Genomic DNA, 24,819 nt, shown 5'->3' on the forward strand with positions numbered 1-24,819 from the left:
CCACACCTTTCGACTCTGATCTCCAGCATCTGCAGTCTTCACTTTCTCCTTGGAAATGGTATTGAGATGAAAACCCAATAAGTCCCCAAAGCCTGATGCTCTGCATCCCAGAATCTTGAAAAAAGTGGCCCTAGAAATAGCAGATGCATTGGTGATTATTTTCCAGCATTCTGTAGCTTCTGGAAGAGTTCCAATGTACTGGAGGGTACCTAATGTAACCATACACTTTAAAAAAGGAGGGAGAGAAAATAGGGAATTATAGGCCAGTTAGCCGGACATCGGTGGTGGGGAAAATGCTGGAGTCAATTATTAAGGATGCAATAACTGATTTGGAAAGTGCTGACAGAATCGATCCTAGTCAGCATGGATTCACTAAATGGAAATCATCCTTGACAAATCTTCTTGAATGTTTTGAGAATGTGACCAACAGAGTGGACAAGGATGAATAAGTAGATATTGTGTATCATGACTTTCAAAAGGCTTTTGACAAGGTCCCACAAAAGAGATTAGTAAGGAAAATTAAAGCTGATGGGATCAGAGGTAACGTATTGACATGGCTCGAGAACCGGTTGGCAGACAGGAATAAACTGGTCCTTTTCAGAATGGCAGGTATTGACAAATGGGGTGCCACAGAGTTCAGTGCTTGGACCCCAGCTGTTCACAATATACATTAACAATCTGGACAAATGGGTTGAATGCAACATCTCAAATTTGCAGATGACACTAAACTGGGTGGCAGTGTGTGCTGTGAGGAAGATGCTAAGAGGCTACAGGGTGACTTGGACAGACCATGATGGGCAAATACTTGGCAAATGCAGTATAATGTGGATAAATGTGAGGTTGTCCACTTTGGTCTCAAAAACAGGGAAGTAGATTATTATCTGAATGGTGGCAGTTTAGGAAAAAGTGAGGTGCAACAAGACCTAGGTGTCATGGGGGAAGCAGACCAACACCCAAACAAGCAGACACATCACACCCAGACACTCTAACCGCATTACCATACATCAAAGACATCTCTGAAATGACTACCAGACTACTCCGACCCCTTGGCATCGTGGTAGCCTACAAACCTACCAACACACTGAAACAGCGGCTGACAAACCTAAAGGACCCTATACAAATAACCAGCAAAATGAATGTCATTTACAAAATACCATGTAAGGACTATAACAAACACTGCATTGGACAAACAGGCAGAAAACTAGCCACCAGGATACACAAACACCAACTAGCCACCAAAAGACATGACCCACTATCACTAGTATCCTTACATACAGATGAAGAAGGACACCAATTCAACTGGGCCAACGCATCCATCCATGGACAGGCTAAACAGAGACACACAGAGAAATTCCCAGAGGGCTGGCATTCAAACTGGAATTCCATCAATAAACACATCGATTTGGACCCAATTTACCAACCTCTGAGAAAAAGAGCCGCAAATGATATCACCCACCTTAAGAGAGCAAGACACATAAATAGAAAGCAGGACATAACACCAGCGCTTCACCGGAGGCTCACTGATAATGTTGCCTAGCATGGTGAAGAAACGTCTGAAAACAAACCTTCCAGCTCAGCGAGCAAACTTACAACTTGAACCTCAACCTGAGCTACAAATCTTCTCAAAAATGGGTAAAGTGTTGATCAAGCTGTTGGCAAATAACTGTCACATTTTGAAAGATTTGAACAGCAGCCTCTCAAAGATAAATAATACATAATGTTGGAGAAACTCAGCATGTCGAGCAGCATCTGTGGAGAGAGAAACAGAGTTAACATTTTGAGTGTGGCATAGCTCTTCTGAAGAGGTTCCAGGTGTCAAGGTGAGATTCTTACTGGGTGTCTGGTGAGCTTTCTATTCAGGGAGATTGTTGTTTTTTTTAATTAATATTAACTGCTGATCTTGCCCATTAATATGCAGTTTTCTATCATACTAGCCATCACCGGCAAACTATATGTTGAGAATTCTCAACATGGAAGTTAGAGGCAGTACCTGGTGACTTCAGCTTGCCAATTGCTCCAAAGGAGCTCCATGTTAGATACCAGGCACCAACATCTCACAGCAAGCACACAGGCACTGGTCTTATTGACCCCACATCTCCATATGGACATTGCCATCTGATATGCTAGCCTCTAAGAGCTGTCATGGCATATCTCTGATCCACTTACAGTATGCTTCTGCACTTCAGTGCTAAGCATCAGACTAAATGGTAAATATCTTTGTAATGGTCCAGTAAGGACACTTTGAGCTGAGGAACATACACCCAATTCATGGACTAGACTAAGCTGCATCTCAGGGCAATTCACATTCACGTATTCAGAGCCTCAGTGGACCTTCATAGTAATTTTTGCATGAAACCTTTCTTTTATTCACTCATGGGACGTGGATGTCTCTGATTAGTTTTATTGACCTATTCCTAATTTCCTGGAGGGCAATTATTCTGGAGTCACAAGTAGATCCGATCAGGTAAGGATGGCAGTTTCCTTCCCTAAAGGACATTAGTGAACCAGATGAGATTTTCCTAACAATTAACAATGATTTTGTGGTCATAATTAGACCTTTATTTCCATGTTTTTTATTTTTTCAAACTCCATCATCTGCCATGGTGGGATCTGAAGCCAGGTCCCCAGAACATTAGCTGAGTTTCTGGATTAATAGTCTAGCAATAATACCACTAGGCCATTGCCCCTTAGCTTTTAATCAACCTTAAGGTTTTGAGATCCACAATACAAATTATATGGGAATAGGACTAGGTCTCTCCACATACAGTCATTGAGTCATGGAGTCATACAGCATGGAAACAGATCCTTCGGTCCAGCCAGTCCATGCCAAACATAATCCCAAAGTAAACTCGTCCCATCTGCCTGCTCCTGACCCATATTTGTCCAAACCTTTCCTAAACATCCATCACTTCCTCAGGAAGTTCATTCCAGACGCGAACCGGCCTCTGTGTAAAAAATTTATACTCACGTTTTTTTAAACCTCTGTCCTCTCACCTTAAAAATATGTCCCCTTGTCTTGAAATCTCCCATCCTAGGGAAAGGACACATACCACCAACTCTCTCCATACCCCCATGATTTTATAAACTTCTATAAGGTCACCTCTCAACTTCCTATGCTCCAGTGAAAAAAAAGTCCCAGCCTATCCAGCCTTTCTTTATAACTCAAACATTCCATACCTGACAAATTCCTGGTAAATTTCTTTTGAAACCTCTCCAACTTAATAGTAACTTCATGACCATAATTGGACACAGTATTCCAGAAGAGGCCTCACCAATATCCTGTACAGCCTCAACATGAATTCCCAACTCCTGCACTGAAAGGACTTAGCAACAAACGCATGTGTACCAAATACCATTTTAAAGCACCCTGTTTATATGTGATGCAAACTTCAAAGAATTATGTACTTGCACCCCTATTCCTCTCTGTTCTACAACACTACCCAAGGCTCTGTCATTAATCGTATAAACTCTACTCTTGTTTGTTGTACCAAAATGCAATGTCTTGCATTTCACCTTCTGCCATTTTTCAGCCCATTGTTCCATTTGATCAAGATCCCTTTATAATCTGAGAAAATCTTCCTCACTGTCTACTAATTTATAACACCAAAATTGGAGGTGTAGGGGACAGCAAAGAGGGTCACCTCAGATTACAACAGGATCTGGACCAGATGGGCCAATGAACTGAGAAGTGGCAGATGGAGTTTGATTCAGATAAATGGGAGGTGCTGCATTTTGGGAAAGCAAATCTTAGCAGGACTTATGCACTTAATAGTAAGGTCCTAGGGAGTGTTGCTGAACAAAGAGACCTTGGAGTGCAGGTTCATAGCTCCTTGAAAGTGGAGTCGCAGGTAGATAGGATAGTGAAGAAGGCTTTTGGTATGCTTTCCTTTATTGGTCAGAGTATTGAGTACAGAGTTGGGAGGTCATGTTGTGGCTGTACAGGACATTGGTTAGACCACTGTTGGAATATTGCATGCAATTCTGGTCTCCTTCCTATCAGAAAGATGTTGTGAAACTTGAAAGGGTTCAGAAAAGATTTACAAGGATGTTGTCAGGGTTGGAGGATTTGAGCTACAGGGAGAGGCTGAACAGGCTGGGGCTGTTTTTCCTGGAGCGTCGGAGGCTGAGGAGTGACCTTTAGAGAGGTTTACAAAATTATGAGGGGCATGGATAGGGTAAATAGTCAAAGTCTTTTCCCTGGGGTTGGGGAGTCCAGCACTAGAGGGCATAGGTTTAGGGTGAGAGGGGAAAGATATAAAAGACCTAAGGGGCAACTCTTTCATGCAGAGGGTGGTGCGTGTATGGAATGAGCTGCCAGAGGAAGTGGTGGAGGCTGATACAATTGCAACATTTAAGAGGCATTTCGATGGATATCTGAATAGGAAGGGTTTGGAGGGATGTGGGCCGGGTGCTGGCAGGTGGGACTAGATTGGGTTGGGATATCTGGTCGGCGTGGACGGATTGGACCGAAGGGTCTGTTTCCATGCTGTACATCTCTATCACTCTATGACTCTATGACTATGTCACCAACGTTAGCGCTGTCTGCAAACTTACATGTGTCATTACTCGTAAGTGGGACTGCATAGGCTACCATGGCAGGTCACTGCTAACATCTGCAGCCTCTGGTAACAGACCTCATCCCAAAAGAAGTGGGTTAGCAAGCATTGCCCTTGTCTACCATCAAGCCCCAAGTCTTGGTGATTCTTTGACACCCCTGCAATGGTCTTTTTAATTAGAAAGTCATACTTTGATATAATTGGACAGCCAGAAGAGGTATGAGGCTTGCGAGACACAAACCAGGAAGCTTGTCATGGTTGTCAATAGAGACAGCCTTTGGTTGGGGATTCAGCCATAGTAAGTTAAAGACAGCATCTGATTCCAGGCCAGAGGCCTGGACGTAGTCAGTTGGGGCAAAGTTAGTCGTCCCTAAGCATAGTGAGAATCCAGATCCTCTCCTTGTAAGGGATGAGGAGTGAATATTAGACAAGCTACCAACCATCTTGACCATTATTGTGGTCTGTGTTCCTCCTGGAATAGGAGAGAGGAAGGTATTAAGGGAGATGAAAGTGGTTGGCACAGTTGTTACTGTGAGTGTAGGTGTGGAAGCGTCCTGACCAAGTCTTTAGGCAATACAGAAAACATGCAAGTTTAATAGCGTTCAGTTGAAGAACATGTTGACAGACAATATTGAGAGTGGTATATTATGACCCTTTGTGGGAGGTGGGTGTGATATCAGAGACAGAGTGACTGTGAGGTGTTTGAGAGAATATGCTGTCACTTACTGGTGGAGCGGAGATTCTTCCTATGTTTATGTATCTTCCTCCAGATCGCTGAGACTGCACTGACCTGGGTGGCAACCTTGGACCAGGCTGGTATGGTTTGGTATCATGAGTTCTTCTGCTAGTCCTGGGGGAAGAAGATGCCCTGTCTCTGCAACACCCTGTGCATCAGGAGTCTCTTCTGCAAAAGGTGCAAATTTTGCCTTGTCTCCCATGTCCAGGGAAGATGTCAGGAAATGTGCTGGGCAGCCGCAGACTAATAATGGCCTTTAAAGATGATGCCAGCATCAGGGATGCTGCCCCATTCTAGGATATCCAAGCAGTGGCAAGTTGTTCTGGTTATGGCAAATGGTAGAATGGGGCTCAAGTCAGATGAGGGGGTGCCATAAGGATAAGTAAGTTTGGTAAAATGCAATGGGGAACTCGTGAGGCCTCACGGAGAAAATTCTCCATAAATCTAACAATTAGTATAGAGGGGCAGCTCGTTGGTAGAACATGTAGTTGTTTGCGTGTTTATTTTGTTGGAAACCTTTGTATAGATTTTCTGCTGACTTTATGATCTTTCACTGTGACTTTGGCACTGAAAGGGAAATTCCTGCCATTTTGTTTTGACTAAATCCCTGGACTGAGGGTACAATACCATGGCAGTTAAAACATGCCAAAAGGATTTGTGATTTGATTTGTCTCTTCTTGTCAGGTAATCTATATATATGACTGAATGACAAAGCAGTAACTTCAAATTGAAATTAATAGCTCTTCAAATCAATGGGTGCATGATTGGCAGGCAGTCTAGATCATAAGCTTCCTCCTGAATAGCTTTTCATCTTCCCATACCCTCACTTTACAGCTGCTATTAAAGTTGCCCATCATTTTATTAGTCATCTGACTGAAGCCATTATGGGCTTTGGAAAATGGACACACTAGTGACAATTATGTTATGGTCAGATGACCCTGATATCAGAGCAGCAGAGAGGATGGCTGCTGAAGCATTTCGAGAAATACTGTACTATCGAACTGTATTAATATCTTCGTGTAAATAGAACTTACATTGTAAGAGAGAATGTGACTCTTATTCCATATTAAGAACAGCTACACAGTGCTGCAGAGACAGCCATGCCCAGAGAACTTAGAGTAACAGAGCAAGTTTACTACTGAGTTCTCTCGAAGCTAAGAACCCAGTACAAGGCATTAACAGTTCAAGGAGAAAGTGAGGTCTGCAGATGCTGGAGATCAAAGTTGAAACTTTATTGCTGGAACAGCACAGCAGGTCAGGCAGCACAGTTCAACACAGCTACTCATGATATTCTGCATAAAGAGCCAAGGAAGTAATTTGAAAAAGAATTCTGTTCTGAATTCCCAAACCTTTTTAAGAGTGAAAGGTAAGGCACTGGTTATACCTTGCTTTGATGCTCTACCAAGGACAATTGTGGGTTAGGCTGAGAAAGAAAATTTAATCTTCAGTGTCGAGGCAGAAATATTTACCACTGGAACAACCAGTGAGAGGCTAGAGAGATGAAGCTAAGAGAAATGCATGCAGCTCAGAAAGCAGACAAGGAAAGCACAAAGATCTTTGTCCAGAAGGTTGGTCCAGACATTGTCCGACAGATCAAGTTCTGAAAAGGTAATATGTACACGAGCAGGATTTAACACTCACAGATGATCTAATAGTTTGTGACCACAGTTTGGTACATTAGAGTCTATGAGGGAAGAGATCTTAAAACAACATAATGGAGGGCATTAAGTCATCACAAAATGTAGAGCAAGAACTCAACAATCAGTTTAGTGGTGAAACATTTTGAAAAGATTAGAGGGCAAAATCTTACCAAGCTCTGCGAGGTGGGCTATGGTGAGATGACTGGTAGATTTGGGTGAGATGTTTGGCACTGCACATCTTAATGTCAAGATTATCTCACCACATCTCCAGTAGTGTGATGGTGAAATTCTCACTAGGTAGCAGCAAGTTCTCAATTGACACTCATCATTGATTTTAAATATTTTGTTTACTACCCAACCCACCACGAATTGCGATCTTACCAAATTTTGTCAAGCCATCAGGACAACTCAACATAGAGACTAGAATGGATTCTTGGCCAGTTCAACTCGTTGCTTGTCCCAGAAGACCTCCATGTTGCCCACAAACAAACAACAAAGCAGGGCACAATTGGCCAACACTATAGCACTACTGCCTCAACAGCTCCAGGCTCCTGGGTTTGATTCCAGTCTCGGGTGACTGTGTAAGTTTGCATGTTCTTCCCATGTCTGTGTGGGTTTCCTCTGGGTGCTCTGGTTTCCTCCCACAGTGCAAAGATGTGCAAGCTAGGTGGCTAAATTGCCCGTGGTGTCGAGGGATGTGCAGGCTCAGTGGATTAGCTATGGGAAATGCAGAGTTACAGGAATGAGATTGTCTGGGTGGGACGTTCTTAAGAGGGTTGGTGTGGACTCGATGGGCTAAATGGTCTGCTTCCGCACTGTTGGGATTCCATGCCTTCATTACATTTATCTTCTTTTCATTAAGAATGGCTGCTTTAAAAGCAGATTTGAAGGGAAAGGAGAGTGTACAAACCCACTACAACACCCAATCTGACAAAGTATAATCCCATTGAATACAAACATCCCTCCATCATATTATCTTATTCATTTCTCCCTTATCAGTATTCCATTTTCCTTCTTCAACAGTAGTTGCCTTAACTGCTCTGTGTGATAACACATCTCACATTCTAAAGACTTTTCTTCTGAATTCATTGTTGGCCTTATTAGAAACTAGTTAATGCTTCTGACCCCAAGTTTTAGTCTCCCCAAAAGAGGAACCATCCTTTTATTATTCATGCTCTTTCGCAATTTGAAAGACCTTTGTCGGGTCGCTGTTCAGTTTTTTTCTATTCTGAGGAAACAACCCCAGCCTGTTTAGTCTTTGCTAATAGTTACAATGCCCTAGTTCTGATGTCCTCCTTGGGAATCTTTTCTTCCATTTTCTCCAGCACCCCTACATTATTTTTGCAAAATGGGGATCCGAACATGGTAAAGACAAAGCAAAACCTGTGTCTTACCTTTCTTGTTAAATCTGTTTTGAATGTGTTGAATTTCATCTTTTATAGCTGGACGAATGTTACGCAAGGTCCAAGGAGAGTGTGAATCGTTCAGTAGGATCACATTAACTGTAAACAAATCTTTGGTGCATTTAGAATTGGAGCTCAAGACTAAATACTCAGGGACTGCAACTATGATCCACAAACAGAAACTTAACAATCGCTTCATTTCCCCGCTGTGTTGTTAAAACACTCCAATTGTCCTTCTCTCAGGTCATTAACTTTGAAGAGTACCGGAAGTGCATCTGCGAGGTATATTAAAATGCCATCCTAAATCTTTTCTTCTGAGATATTATATGAGGCTGAGTGCAAAGGTCAGCTCATATAAAATGTTGTTTGTTCAATAGTAGCTCAGTGTTTATGGAATGTGCACAGTTTATACAGCACTGGGTTCCTCTGAATTGAAAAATAAAACTGAGATAGTTCTTTCAAAGACATTGCACCCGAAGTCTGGTGAAGAATTATCAAGAGAAACACTGCATCACTTTGTGATTAACAGGCGACGATGAATTGCTAGTCAAATGCGCAAGTGTTCCCATTATGCCACTGACTGAACCAGGCTAACTGGCATAGAGCGGCCTGGGGTGGTTGGAAGTCACTAAGTTGTGATATCACTTTAGGAGGGAACATGCAAATGAGCAAGTAACCAGGATGTAAAACATGTGTCTAATGGCCAGTGTAGAATCTAGTTTATAGATTAGATTGTGCAGCTGTGTTTTTCTGTAAGAAATCTGACTGATGAGGAATTCTGTAACATATCTTCAAATAAGCAAAATCTATGTGCAGTTTTGCAGCTATGGTGGTAAGAGTGACAAGTTTGTGTGAGCAAACACAGAACTATAGCAGATATGATCACAAGACATTGAAGTTTCAAATTAACTCCTTATAAAACATTTCATCATTAAATCATTGGGCCATGAAGCCTTCGTAATGCCACATTAAAGCAAGTTATTGAACTAAAAGATAGCACTTGCATGGCTACAGCACTCCTCAAGATCTCACAACATGACTATTAGAAATGGTTTCATTTGTTGCAACCAGGTGAACCTGGGTTAGCATATTTAATCAAAAACTCATTTGCACACTTACCAGAGACAGGAGAATGGGAGAGGGAGAAGACTTTCGGTATTTTGACATGGGCTGGATTGAACTTAGGTTTGAAAGTTGAGGGGGTATTAAATGAACTGAGGATCTTAAAGAATGACAGCATAAAACAGATGTCAGAGTGAGGGAAAAGACTTTAGCTTTTAGACACAACATAAAGGATGAAGGTCGTTATGACTTGTGAAGAGAAAAACTGTAGCACACCATCGACACTCCAGCATTACTGTATATGAAATGCTACAGAATACTGGGATGATAGTACAAGGTCTTGTCTCTTAGACAAGGCATTTGGTAGTACTCTGCAAAAGGTAAGGAATATCTGACAAAGTATCCTCCCTAATTCGCTCTGCAGGTGTTCCACTAATGTTGGAAGGGACCCAATAGGTTGCCTGCCTACCTATGTGGCCTCAAGGATTATATTTCCTGAGAGGACCTGAGAAAAGAAAAACGAGGGAGTGTTTCAAGGTTATGCAAAGGGGAATGCACAGCAGCAAACATTGCACTGTGAAGGTGGTGGCATCTTTGGGGTTTGCATTTTCTCCTTAAGCATTAACTTGTGTTAAAATAAAGTATTGATCCTCCTCCAACTTTTAGATGTACCAAGATGAAGCCAACTTGCCACTGGATTAACAATTACTCCAAATTACCAGTACATTGCACTGAAGATCACTTTGGGTATTCCCAATGTTCTATGTAGTTAAGTCCGAGAGTTAAGCAGAAATACCACATGCCCAACCATTTAGCAGGTTAAAAGTAATATATAGATTCACGTTTATTTCATAGAAGTAGTGAGACAGAACATGGAACAAATTAAATGGATCAGTCTACGAGGTATTCAAAATACTTTTCGGACCTATTTTGGTAATTTGCTAGATCTTTGGGATAAAACAATTTTTAGTCTACATTATTTTGTCATAAATCACAAGTGAAAGTTGAGCAATGTAGACAGTGTTTTTAAGTCACAGATATTCACATTGAGGCACTGAAGGGCAGATAATCAGTGACTCCTGTCACTGTGCAGTCTGACTGGGCACTAAGCCACTCAGAGATAAGGCCAGTTATACCGCCAGTTCTGTACTTCATACCCATATTGTAAGGCTCCCTATTAACAATGAAGCCTCACAATTTCTGTCCTTGACCATCTTGTCATAAGCCTACTTGTGTTCCTAATTCTTCTAGTCTTATGATCTCTTCTTTTGTCTCCATCAGTAGATATTCAGAGATGAAAAAATGCAGAGGGCATATAAAACCAAAAGTACATAAAGCACAATTTTTAGCATTATAGGATTTTTGATATTACTTTTCGATAGTCTACATGACTGAGGGAGCTAGGGTGGTTATTTGTCTGGCTATATATTGGACTGCCCAGTCTTCAGGTAACCTATTGTCTATCCAATTGCCCAGTACTTTTAAAGTGCTTTTTGCTCCAAGTTCTATTTAAATTCAAAATTGATGTCTTCTCATGCCACCTCACAAAGAGGCAAGAAAAAGGGGAGGAGAGTTCTGGCTATATTTTGGGGACAGTTATGGTGGGAATGTTTGTATGTGTGTGTGCAATGGGGAAATGACTGACTAGCTAATTTGTGTGTCCTTTACGATTCCCTAACACTATCACAACAGCATACAGGCTGACTAATACACATTGCATACTGCTCTCAACCAACTTGATGCATTGATGTATGAAGTTAAAAATCACACAACACCAGGTTATAGTCTAACAGGTTTATTTGGAAGTACTAGCTTTCAGAGCACAGCTCCTTCATCAGGTAGTGGTGGAGCAGGATTAGAAGACACAGAATTTATAGCAAAACATCACAGTGTCATGCAACTGAAACAAACCTAGATTGCTGTTAAGTTTTTCATCTTTTAAAATGGATTGCAGATTTCAGTTCATTAATATGTAAATCCCAGAACTTTTTTCAAGTCCATTCCTCAGATAACTGAAGGTTTTATTAAAAAAGGTGACATCTCAGCTCAGACAATGCATTAAAGGTATGAGGTTAGAGTCTGTCTGTGTCCCAACCTTGAGTCAGACTGGTTTTATTTCCAAAGTAGGAATTTATAGAATATTTTGTGGACTGCCTGCTTGCAATGACTGCCTTCAGAATGTGCACTTTTTGAGCAAAACAGAATGTACCTGCAAATATAATTCTGCAAATACAAATTCCCCCATAGACTTGTATGTATCTGTGTGTGTGTGTGTGTGTGTGTGTGTGTGTGTTGTGCATGAGAGAGAGAATGAGTGTGTGCATGTGAGTGCACGTGAGACAGTGTGTGTTTGCACGTGTGCATGCTTGGTAGCGTGTGTGCATGAGTGTGACAGAGTACAAACCTGTGAGAGGGTGTATGTGCAGGAGTGAGTGTGGGGGCTGTATGTGTGTGTACGAGAGAGAGTTTGCGTGAGTGTGAGTATGTAAGAGAGTGTGTGTGTGTGCGCACAGTGTTGTGGGGTCACCTATAGTGTGACATGAACCCAAGGTCCTGGTTGAGACCATCCTCACAGGTACTGAACTTGGCTATCAATCCCTGTTCAGTGACAGCGTTGTTGCGTATCCCGAAGTCTACCTTGGAGGATGGCACCTCCACTTGATGTCTGAAGACAGAGTGCAAAAGAGTCATAATAACAGCCTGGTGAAAACTGAGTAAAAACATCACCCCATTTTTTTTCCTTAACCTGTTCAGCTCCTCCAGCTGGAGTATGAGGTTTACAAGTTTGGTTCAGTCTACATATTGTGTTGAAATATTTTGTTCTAAAATGTGTGTGCCCGGGGAATTAGCAGGGGTGTTTGACATTCCTGAGGTCTATTACTGGCCATCTAGTGACAGCCAAGAACATAAGATATGTTTTTTTTAGAAATGTGCTGTTCTACCCCAACAGCAGAAAGTTAGTTCAAATTGATGTGACGTTTGGCTCATTTAATCTCACCCTCACCCAATTGTCTATGACAACACTGAGTTGTTTACTAAACAAATCTCCTCAACCACTCTTCTATGATGTGGAGGTGCAGGTGTTGGACTCAGGTGGGCAAAGTTAAAAATCACAGCACACCAGGTTATAGTCCAACAGGATTATTTAAAAGTACAAGTTTTTGGAGCACTGCTTTTTTGTCAGGTAGCTAGTGGAAGCAGCGCTCTGAATTCTTGTACTTTCAAATAAACCTGTTGGACTGTAACCTAGTGTAGTGTGAGTTTTAACTTTAACCACTCTTGCGGCAGATTGATTCTACCTGCTGGTTACCCTCTGTCCAAATAAATCATTCCTGGAGTCCAACAGTAATACTGAACATTTACACACGCTTGTAGATTCTTCTCATCCTATCTTAGTTTAGACTTATTTGGTTTCTGCAGTTCCCTCTATTCAGATTCCAAGATGATAGCACCGACAAGGTAGGCAGTGTTCAGATTCCTGGGCCTGGCTGCTACAGGTGGCTGCTTCCTTATCCTTTTTGTCTTCTTTTTCTTTTTCTTCATCTTCTTCCTGTAGGTGGCGGTGAAGAAGGTGACATCGTGGAGGAGAGTGGGACACTTGGTAAGGCGGCAGCCTGGCCTGGCGGAGGAGCCAGGGACCTCCTGGTTACGGTAGGCCAGGAGTGGGGACTCCAGATATTGTCGAGGCAGTGGTAACAGAGCCAAGGACTCCTGGTTGTGGGAGGCCCAGAGTGGGGATTCCTTGTTAATGGTGTGGTGGTGGTGGCAACTCCTGGTTGTGGTAGGCCCGAAGCTGGGGATCTCCTGTTTATTGGTGAGGTGGTGGCAGCAGTCCTGGTTGCAGGATGAATGTGAGACCAGTACGGGAGTCAGATCAGCAGCCTCAGCAACAAAGGAACAGCTCCCGAAGAGCAGCAACTCCAATATTGGTAGATCCAGCACAGGTGGAGGCTGGCCTCATGGTTCCATTGGTTGGCCGACTCAGGGCTCTGGAACAAAGATGGGCTTTCTTTCAGCTTTATGTGCTCATTTTTAAAATATTCAAACGGTGCCAATTTTGGCAACAATTGAAGCTGTTCACTGTATTTTACTGTGTTGTTCATTGTAGAGTACAAGTGATAACAAATCATCATTCATCTTGTAGGTAGGCCACAACGTAAGTCATGTAATACAGAAAGGAAACAGGCATGGAGATAGAAAAGCAGGAGAAAGAGCATAAGGAGTTATTGAGGGCAATAGTATCATGCTTGAAAGAGGACTGTCAGAGGTGGTTAAGAGGAAATGAGGAACTGATGTGAAAGGAGCAGAGGGAATAGTCTGGAAGACATACAGCAGAAAAAGATGACAGAAGTTGAGTGAATCAAGGGCCAGAAGGATTATTACAGCAGCTGAATATTGCAGGAAAGTATTCCAGGGCAGCACTTACACAGTTAATTGTAGGCCCTGGAAATGTTGTTGAACAGAGAGATCTAGGGGTGTAGGTACATAGTTTCTTGAAAGTGGCATCACAGGTAGACAGGATTGTGAAGAAGGCATTTGGCTTGCTTTTGTCGGTCACATCATTGGTACAGAAGTTGGGATGTCATGTTATAGCTGTACAAGACATTGGTAAGGCCACATTTGGATTACTGCATACAATTTTGGTCGCCCTGCTATAGGAAGAATGTTATTAAACTTGAAAGGGTGTGAAGTAGATTTACAAGGATGCTTACTGAGGCTGGAGGTTTGAGTTATAAGGAGAATCTGGGTAGGCCGAAGCCTTTTTCCCTGGAGAATAGGAGGTTGAGGGGTGACCGTATAGGAGTTTATAAAGTATGAAGGGGCATGGATAAGGTGAATAGTCAAGGTCATTTTCCCAGTGTAGGGAAGTCCAAAACTAGAAGTTGAGAGGGGAAAGGTTGAAAAAGGACCGGATTAGCAATTTTTTTCACACAGAGGGTGGTGTGCATTTGGAATGAGCTGCCAGAGGAAGTAGTAGAGGCAAGTACAAATACAACATTACAATATTTAGAAGATGTTTGGACAATATATGGATAGAAAAGGTTTAGAGACATTTGGGGAACAGGATGGAGGTTTGCTCGCTGAGCTGGGCGGTTCATTTCTAAACGTCACCAACCCAAAGAAACTCAACATATAAATAGAAAGCAGGAATCATGTACACTGCTTCACTTGAGGCCCACTGAAGATGTTACCTATATGGGTGACGAAAGGTCTGGAAATAAACCTCCCGGCTCAGCAAGCAAACGTACATCCAGAACCTCAACCTGAGCTGCAAATCTTCTCAAACGTTGGCGAACATTCAGGCTAATGGGTCTAGTTCAGTTTAGGAAACCTCATTGGCATGGATGAATTGGGTAAAAAGGTCTGCTTCTGCGCTATATGACTCTATGCCTCTATGGTAAAAGCTAAGCCCATTTCTCCTAGGCTTGATCCATCAAATTGGCTTCTAGTTGGCTGCCCTAACCTTAGCAATACTCCTAATGTGGTCTTACCAATGTTTTGTACAGCCGTAACATAACATCCCAACTTGATGCGCTGAGTAATGATGGCAAGTATGCCAAACATCCTCTTCACCACCTGTGATGTCACTTTCAAGGAAGTACATACCATAATCCCTAGATCTCTCTATTCAATAATATTTGCCAGGGCCATACCATTCACTTTGTAGATCCTGCCCTGGCATGTCTCACCAAAATACAACTCTTCACATTTATTTAAATTAACCTCCATCTGCCCACTAACCTAGTTAATCAAGGCCCTGTTGTACTCCTGGATAACCTTCTTCACTGTGTACTATACCATCAAATTTGGTGTCACCCACAAATTTATTAACCATGCCTTTTATATTCTCATCCAAATTGTTTTTATAAATAACCAACAACTGTGAACCTAAAACCAACCCTTGTAGCACACCGCTGGTTACAGGCCTCCAGTCTGAACAATAATACCATGATCATCTGTCTCCATCAAGCGAATTTTCTATCCAGTTGGCTATCTCTCCCTGGATCCCACGTGATCTAACCTTGCTAATCAATCTACCATGCGGATCCTTGTCGAAAGCTTTGCTAAAGTCCATGTGAACAACATCTACCACTCTGCATTCATCTTATCTTCTTTGTCACCTCTTCAAAAACCTCTGTCCTATTTGTGAGAATTGATTTCCCATGCACAGAGCGATGCTGACTATCCCTAAGCAGTCCTTGCCTTTCCAAATGCTTAAAGATCCATCTCTCAGAATTCCTCCCAATAAGTTAACCACCACTGATGACAGGCTCACTGGACTGCAGTTCCTTGGCTTTTCCTTGCAGCCTTTTTTAAAAAATGGCACAACATTAGCCACTCTCTTGTCTTCTGACACTTCACCTCAATGAAACAAATATCTCTGTTGGGGCCCTGTAATTTCTTCCCTAGCTTCCCGAAATATCCTGGGATACACTTGATCAGGTCCTGGGGATTTATCTACCTTTGTACGATATAAGGCCTCCAGCACTTCCTCTTCTGTAATGTTGCCTCTTTTCAAGACATCAAGCTTCCATGTCTTTCTCCACAGTCAACACGGACACAAAATATTTGTAAACGATCTCACCCATCTCCTGTGGTTCCATACATAGATGGTCTCATTGGTAGTTAAGGGGCCCTATTCTCTCCCTAGTTACTCTTTTGCCCTTACTTGGAGAATCTCTTTGGATCAGTAGAAAGACGGAGAAATGGGATTGAGACAAAACACGTTGTGGCAGACACAGAAACTTCTAGACATTCACTGAAATTTTGATTATGAAACTTAAACTGGTGCGGTGAGTTTTATTGCCTCAGTTTTATTATAGCAATAATGTTCTTATTACAGTTGCAAAATTATCTTATGTTGATCTGATTCTATGCATCCTGCAAATTTTACACCAGAACGCCTCTGTAAATTTGCTTATTATATTTGATGTGTGTACTGCATTATCTTTTTAATGTTTCCATGTTATCGGAACATGAAAACCTGAATCATTTCAATAAAACTCAAAATTATTTAAAAAAGGGAAGAGGGAAATGGACAAGTTCCGAGTTAATACATTAAGGCAAGGTTTAAAATCAGTTATTACATATTTAATTATGGGGATAAAAATTAAAAAAATGCTAGAAATACTCAGCAATACTCAGGATATTGCCAGGGTAGGAGGGTTTAAGCTAGAGGGAGAGGTTAAATAGGCTACAGCTATTGTCCCTGTAGTGTTGGGGCTTAGGGGTGACATTATGGAGGTTTATAAATGATGAGGGGCATGTATAAGGTGAATAGTCAAGGTCTTTTCCCCAGTGTTGTGCAGTCCAAAACTACAGGGTTTGGTTTAGGGCGAGAGATGAAAGATTTAAAAGGGGCCTAAGGGGCAACTTTTCACACAGAAGGTGGTGTACGTATGGAACAAGCTACCAGAGGAAATGATGGAAATTACAACGTTTAAAAGGCATCTGAATGGGTACATGAATATAAAGGGTTGAGAAGGATATGGGCCAACCTATGGCAAATGAGACTATATTAATTTAGGATAACTGGTCAGCATGGAAGGGTTAGACCGAAGGGTCTGTTTCCAGGCTTTACAACTAAGTGACAGTATGTGGACAGAGGAACGCGGTTAATGAGCAGGATTTTTCATATGGTGACATTTCCCTTGCCACTACCACAGCCAAAAGGGTAGACCGATCTAAAATGTCAAGCTCTAAATTGGAGAAAGGCCAATTTTGATGGTATTAGGCAAGAACTTTCAAACGGTGATGGGGGGGGGGGCGGTGGGGGGGGCGGATGTTTGCAGGGAAAGGGACAGCTGGAAAATGGGAAGCCTTCAAAAGTGTAATATCGTGAGTCTAGAGACTGTATGTTCCTATTAGTGTGAAAGGAAAGGCTGGTAGGTATAGGGTATGCTGAATAACGACAGAATTTGAGGTTTTCATCAAGAAAAAGAAAGAAACACGTCACGAATAGACAGCAGAGATCAGGTGAATCCTTAAAAGATTATAAAGGCAGTAGTAGTGTACTTAAGAGGGAAATCAGGAGGACACAAATGGAACATGAGATAGCTTTGGCAAATAGGGTTAAGGAGAATCCAAAGGGATTTTATAAATAAATTAGGGACAAAAGGGTAACTAGGGAGAGAATAGGACCCCTCAAAGATCAACAAGACAGTCTATGTGTGGAACTATAGGAGGTAGGGGAGATACTAAACGAATATTTTGCATCAGTGTTTACTGTGGAGAAGGACATGGAAGATATAGACTGTGGGCAAATAGATGGTGACTATTTAAGAAAGGTAGTAAGGAAAAACGAGGGAACTATAGACTGGTGAGCCTGACACCAGCCTGACTGGTGGGCAAATTATTGAAGGGATCCTGATGGACAGAATTTACATATATTTGGAAAGACAAGGACTGGTTATGGACAGTCAGCATGGCTTTGTGCATGGGAGATCATGTCTCACAAACTTCATTGAGTTTTTGAAGAAGTAACAAAGAGGATTGATGAGGGTGGAACAGTGGACGTGATCGATATGGACTTCAGTAAGGCATTCATGGGAGACTGATTAGCAAGGTTAGATCTCATGAATACAGGAAGAACCAGCCATTTGGATACAGAACTGGCTCAAAGGTAGAAGACAGAGGGTGGCGATGGAGGGTTGTTTTTCAGACTGGAGCCCTGTGACCAGTGGAATGCCACAAGAATCAGTGCTGGGTCCACTACATTCCGTCATTTATATATATGTTAGTATCATTATGAAGTATCATTAGTAAGTTTGCAGATGACACCAAAATTGGAGGTGTAGTGGAATAGCAAAGAAGGTTAATTCAGATTACAACGGGATCTTGATTAGAAGAACCAATGAGCTGAGAAGTGGCAGATGGAGTTAAATTTAGATTAATGCAAGGTGCTGCATTTTGGGAAAGAAAATCCTAGCAGGACTTATACACTTAATGGTAAGGTCCTTGGGAGTGTTGCTGAACAAAGGGACCTTGGAGTGCAGATTCATAGCTCCTTGAAAGTGAAGTCACAGGTAGATAAGATAGTGAAGACAGTGTTTGGTATGCTTTCCTTTATTGAGTGGTGATCTTATAAAGATTTACAAAATTATGAGGGGCATGGACAGAGTGAATCTCCACGGTCTTTTTCCAGGGTAGGGGAGTTCAAAACTAGAGGCCATGGGTTTAAAGTGAGAAAGGAAAGATATAAAAAGGACCTAAGGGACAACCTTTTCACACAAATTGCTGCTGATTGAGGGAATTCCTCTCGCAGGAAAGTGCTAGAGCTGTGAGAGAAACCTTCCTTGCTCATAGGGGGGAAACACATTTCCATCCAACTCCAGGCTGCCTTTAGGAGTCATCTTTCTTTTAGCTAACATCCTCCCCACACCGCAAAGGGCCAATCCTGGGAGAAAAGCCTTTGTGGAATCAAATTGTCTGCTCTCTCACCCAGCATTAGTAAAATTCCTTGCTACACTCCACTGGATTTTAATACCTCTGCCTCCATCTTGTTTACACAGGCAAATCAATTTTCATTCATCAGAACTGTAAAATGTTAGGAGTTAACAGTTTTTGTGAAGATCTCACAGCTAGTATGCAATACACTTTAAAAGGCAGACTCAGTTCTAGCATCACCGTATCACAACCTGTGACCTGAGATTATAAAGGTCTCAGATTCCATATTAATTGGAATCACTTAACATGTCACATTGGTGAAAACATGATATTATTTATAATTGAATAGTTTAGTCTTAGCCCAGACATGGAAGTTCCTGTGACTGCAATATACCAATGTATTAAATGTCTGTTAAATCTTACAGTTCCATATTACTCACATCTAGCTGTTGTCATAGAATCTAACAGGACCATCACCACCGTGACAGGTCAAGTGCGTACTATGTAGCAAAATTCAGGGAAAATGGAATTGTTCAGAAAGATCTGTAATAGAGTGGAAGGTGGGAGAGACTGAAGCAAAATTAGAAGTTTAACCAAAAGTCTCAGACAAAACCAAAAAAATTCAGGTTAAGCTTAAAGAAGTAGATTGTTTTTTTCATTAATCTGTTTACTGCCAATGGGATACAAACATTATACAGAGAAGTATCTAAAAGTTAAGTCAGTGGGCAAAAACTTGGCAAATGGAGTATAATGTGGGAAAATGTGAAGGGAGATCAAAAGAGCAGAATATTATTTAAAGGGAGAAAAACTGCAGAAAGCTGAAACACAAAGGAACTTGGTATACTTGTTCAGGAAACACACAAAACTAGCACGCTGGTGCAGCAGCCAATCAGGAAGGCTGATGGAATGTTGGCCCTTATTTTAAGGGAGGTGGAGTATAAGAGTAGGGAAATCTTACACCACTGTATTAGGCCCTGGTGAGACAGCATCTGGAATACTGTGAACAGTTTTGGTCCCCTTATTTAAGGAAAGATATCATTTCATTGGAGGTAGTCAAAGACAGTCATAGAGATGGAAACAGACCCTTCGATCCAACCCGTCCATGCCAACCAGATATCCCAACCCAATCTAGTCCCACCTGCTAGCGCCCGGCCCATATCCCTCCAAACCCTTCCTATTCATATACCCATCCAGATGCCTTTTAAATGTTGTAATTGTACCAGCCTCCACCACTTCCTCTGGCAGCTCATTCCATACACGTACCACCCTCTGCGTGAAAAAGTTGCCCCTTGGGTCTCTTTATATCTTTCCCCTCTCACCCTAAACGTATACCCTCTAGTTCTGGACTCCCCAAACCCAAGGAAGAGACTTTGTCTATTTACCATATCCATGATTTTATAAACCTCTCTAAGGTCACCCCTCAGCTTCTGACACTCCAGGGAAAACAGCCCCAGCCTGTTCAGCCTCTCCCTATAGCTCAAATCCTCCAACCCTGGCAACATCCTTGTAAATCTTTTCTGAACCCGTTCAAGTTTCACAACATCTTTCTGATAGGAAGGAGACTAGAATTGCACGCAATCTTCCAACAGTGGCCGAACTAATGTCCGGTACAGCCGCAACATGACCTCCCAACTCCTGTACTCAATACTCTGACCAATAAAGGAAAGCATACCAAACATCATCTTCACTATCCAATCACCTGCGACTCCCCTTCCAAGGAGCTATGAACCTGCACTCCAAGGTCTCTTTGTTCAGCAACACTCCCTCGAACCTTACCATTAAGTATACAAGTCCTTGTATATTTGTTCAGAGAAGATCCACGAGGATGATCCCTGGGATAGAAAGATTGCTTTGTGAGCACAAGCTAAACAAGGTTGGGACTCTACTCACAGGAGTCTAAATGAATGAGAAGTGAATTCATTGAAACAGAAAGGATTCTTCAGGGACTTAACAGGGTAAATGTGAAGATGATGTTTCCCCTCATGGGAGAATCTAGGACCGGAGAACATATCTCAAAATAAAGGAGCGCTAATTTAAAAATAAGATGAAGAGGAATTTCTCCTATGAGGGTTGAGGCATTTTGGAACTCCTTGCCACAGAGACCTGTGGAGGCAGAGTCCTTGTGTCTGTTGAACTTTGAAATGGATAGATTCTTGATCAGTCGGGGAATCAAGGGTTATGGGGAAAAGGCAGGAAAGTGGGCATGAGGAATATCAGATCAGCCATGATCCTATTGGATGGTGAACCATACTAAAGGGGCCGAATTGCTTAGCCTGTTCCTATTTCTCAAGGTCTCATAGGAAGTAAACCAACTGTAAATTAGACATTGTTTCATTTCTGGACAGTTTTATGCAATTGGAAACAATTTGACCTATATTTACAAGGCAGAAAAGTTCTCAATCAGTGCAATGATCAGGAAATGGACTGAGTACAATATGCATTTATTTCCGATATGGTGAATGCATTAAAGGAAAGCCTACCTTGTTGAGGGAAGTTAAGAGTTTCCACCAATTAAGTGCCAAACAATGACCATATTACATTTAGAGTCTAACCATTTCCTTTTGAAATTGAACTGCAATAACATCACTAAGTCTCAAACTATCCACATCCTGGAGGGTTACCACTGACCAGAACCTTAAATGGTCATAAATATTGAGGCTACATGAGTGGCCCAGAGGCTGGATTTCCTACAGCAAAAGACTCACATCCTGGTTGCCTTATAGTTTAATCAAGAGTGCCACTTATCTGGGTGATTGCAGTTACAACTACTCACAAGAAACTCAATACAAACAGGACAAAGCAAACCACTTGAAGGTACCTTAAACATTCACTCCCTCCTCTACCTTTAGACTGTGGCATCAGTCTATATCAACAAGAAGACATATTGTCCTTACAACCAGCCAAACACACTAGCTCTACGGGTGGCATGGTGGCTCAATGGCTTGCACTGTTGCCTCACAGCACTAGGGACCCAGGTTTGATACCATCCTCAGTCATCTCTCAGTGTGGAGTTTGCATGTTTTCCCCGTGTCTGCATGGGTTTCCTCCGGTTGTTCTGGTTATCTCTCAGTCCAGATGGGCAGGGTAGGTGGATTAGCCGTGCTAAATTGCTCTTGTGTCTAGAGGTGTGCAGGCTAGGAGGATTAGCCATGGGAAATTCAGGTTTCAAAGATAAGGTGGGGGTGTGCATCTGTGTGGGATGCTCGTTGGAAGGTCGATGTGGACTCAATGAGCTTCCAAAGGGATTCTATGGTTCTACTGCCTAGAAGGACAAGGAAAGCAAACCATCATCTGCAAGTTCTCACCACCAGCCTTACTTACAGACATATTCATTCAATATGTTGCTGAAAATATGATTAATTTGAGTCAAAATAGATACAGAACAAGAAAGAGGGTGAATTGAGAAAAAGGAAAAAAGTAGAGATAGGAAAGAAATAAAAGAATTCAAGGGAACAAATATTTCATTTCCTACAGAAGAGGATATTGTAATCCAGTTATGTTTGGTTTGATTCATCGGTGCTTGAAATAATTAATAATGAGGGACTGGCATAGTAGGTGAGTGAAATGTACAAATATTTTTACATGCTTCATTCTAAATTTATTTTCTGAGCAAAATTAATCTAATTAATTGAATCTAAACTTTGAATCTTGAACGTGATTGCTTTCTGTCATTAACAGAAGATTAATGGCATGACTGGCTGAAAAATGCAGCCAAATCAGAGTTTAAAAACTCTCTTGGAACAATTTACTGCCTGAGAAAGTGAGACTCAACAGCTTTGTTTACTCCATATGTTAGCACCTTAACCCATATCATCACAACTTGTGATCCCCAGATGATGGTGGTGAGACAATTTCATAAATGTGGCTCAATTTCATTACGTCCAATTGATTTCAACAGAAGAACTCCTGATGAGCAGGCAATACTTTTCATTTGTATAAATCTTCCTGCTAATTGATGATAGAGAATTGCATCATGTGACATCTCTCTTGACCACAAATAGTTGGATTTCTGGAAACTACTCGTCTGCCATTATTATTTCAGCAATTTATAGCCATTCTGATCTTAATTATCCCATGGTTAATCTTGACAAACATACTTTATGTGGTCAAGGTGGAAAAGTCTTCTGGGAATGTTTCATCAAACAATGTTTAGTCCAACAAGGAAATTGATTTCATTCTAGGAAAATTAAGTTGAACAAATAACTGAGAGGAGCATTGGAACATAATTGGGAAATATGAACTGCATTCGACACAGGTTCAATCTAAAAGTTGAAAAAAAGAGTAAAAAGATAAAGATAAGGATTGCAATCTGGGAACAAAAATCAAAGGTCAATGAGGGAAATAGGAATCAAGCCACAACAACACGATAAGAAGGCTGGCAATTTGAATGACAGATCAGCTACGTTAATCTTCAAACACAGCAGATAGGCTTTAAAACAAACACATCCTATAGGCAATGTATCAAGAATTCAAAACACAGAGAGAGTGGAATTGAAGTCTAAATACAATATAAGCAAACAACAAGATGTACAATAAATTGTTTTCAAATGTCAGGGTTATTCCTGAGTCATGAGCTTTTTGGAGGCTATGTTAGTTTATCTAAAATTGTTCTCATCTTTTAAACATGTTCTTTTTATATGGTAATGAATGAGATTAACATTGATAATATCATAGCTATAGTAAGCAAAGGAAATGCTGACAGTAGTGCCAAATGGCTGCTACTTTTTGTTCAGTTGATTACAGTCCAAAACTACTGGACAGAATTTAATGGCCCTCTCCAGACAATGTCAAGTTTGAAGATAAAACCCTTTTAGTGCAAGAGGGTGTCAGCTGGAGACGTTTCTTCCCTCCACTTGATTCAGTTTGGAGAAGGAAGGCTAATGGTAGCCTCCCTGGCCAGATACTAATCAAGACCAATGTGAGCAACTAATGCTCACTTGAAGATCTCATCAAGTGCCACTGGTATTCAGCTAACAGTCAGGAAATGAATCACACATTGGAAGCCCAAGAAACAAATCAGGTTTCCTTACAGGGTCCCTGGAGAGGATCCTCATTCAAAAGCACTCAGTAACAAGTCCTGACATTGGGAAGGTAGGTGCCTTTACCTCTGACAACTCTCTCCTGCAATCCTCTGTCTCCGAGCCTTGTCCTAAAAACACTTTCTTTGAGCCTCAGGTCCCTTGATGATCCTGGCACTCTGGTGGGTGCATTGCTCATAGACCAGCAACTCCCAGGAGCAGGATTACCAACTTCAGTGTAACAAATAAAGATCTTTAAGAAGTGGTATTTCCAGAATAATATAGAACTTTAGTGAAATTAGTGCTCACAGTATGGATTTTCTCTCTCTTTCTTTAGAAGAACATAAACAATTATAAGCAGTCAGGGATTAAAACAAGGTGGAGATAAAGATCACAAAGGTTGTACTCTCTGCACAAAAGTCATTAGATTCTATCAGCATTACTGAACCTGTATCAGAAAGTATTCCATCTGTATCCCTTAGTCTATATGAATATCTGGAAGGGGTGAGGAAGTGGACTCATAGACAAGGTGAATAGCAGGTGTCTTTTCCCTATGCTGGGGGATTTCAAGACTAGGTGACTATTTTTAAGGTGAGAGAAGAGAGATTTTAAAAAGACATGAGAGAATTTTTTTTTTTACACAGAGAATAGATCATGTGTGGAATAAATTTCCAGAAGAAATGTTGGATGCAGATGCAATTACAGTATTTACAACATCCAACATTTGGATAAGTACATAGGAAAATGGAATAGGAAAATGGATATGGGCCAAGTGTAGGCAGGCAGTACTAGTTTTTAGTTGGGGTTATAGCCCGCATGGATTGGTTGGATTGAAGAGTCTGTTTCTGTCCTGTATGACTCTATGACTCTGTGAGGTAATCAAAAATGTAACTTTGGGCTAAAGTGATGGGCAGGATCAATCTGACATCTTAGGCATCCATACTATATTCACGGGTTAGAAAAGTTCAAACAATTGTTTGGCATATGGTAAACTACCAAGCCCTAGAAATAAATTAT

At 41.5% G+C, this 24,819-nt stretch overlaps 1 protein-coding gene across 5 annotated transcripts in view; it reads right to left on the reverse strand.

The window, feature by feature from the left end:
• The window catches only part of LOC122542318 (guanylyl cyclase C-like), a 193,643-nt gene that overhangs the window by 151,025 nt on the left and 17,799 nt on the right, over positions 1-24,819 (reverse strand). For 4 of the 5 annotated variants that reach the window (XR_015752575.1, XM_087978379.1, XM_087978378.1 and 1 more), the window contains exon 1: positions 8,327-9,105. The exons of the other annotated variant lie outside the window; for it this stretch is intronic. Coding sequence is in view for 3 of the 4 variants with exons in the window: in XM_087978379.1 (XP_087834505.1) it covers positions 8,327-8,534 (208 nt within the window). In the remaining variant the exon portion in view is untranslated. Of the gene's footprint in view, positions 1-8,326; positions 9,106-24,819 lie in introns of those variants that run through there. 5 annotated transcript variants of the gene reach the window in all.

This window comes from Chiloscyllium plagiosum, unplaced genomic scaffold (assembly GCF_037043375.1).
Source record: "Chiloscyllium plagiosum isolate Xiang-an unplaced genomic scaffold, Cpla_swu_hap1 HiC_scaffold_33, whole genome shotgun sequence".
Lineage (NCBI taxonomy): Eukaryota > Metazoa > Chordata > Chondrichthyes > Orectolobiformes > Hemiscylliidae > Chiloscyllium > Chiloscyllium plagiosum.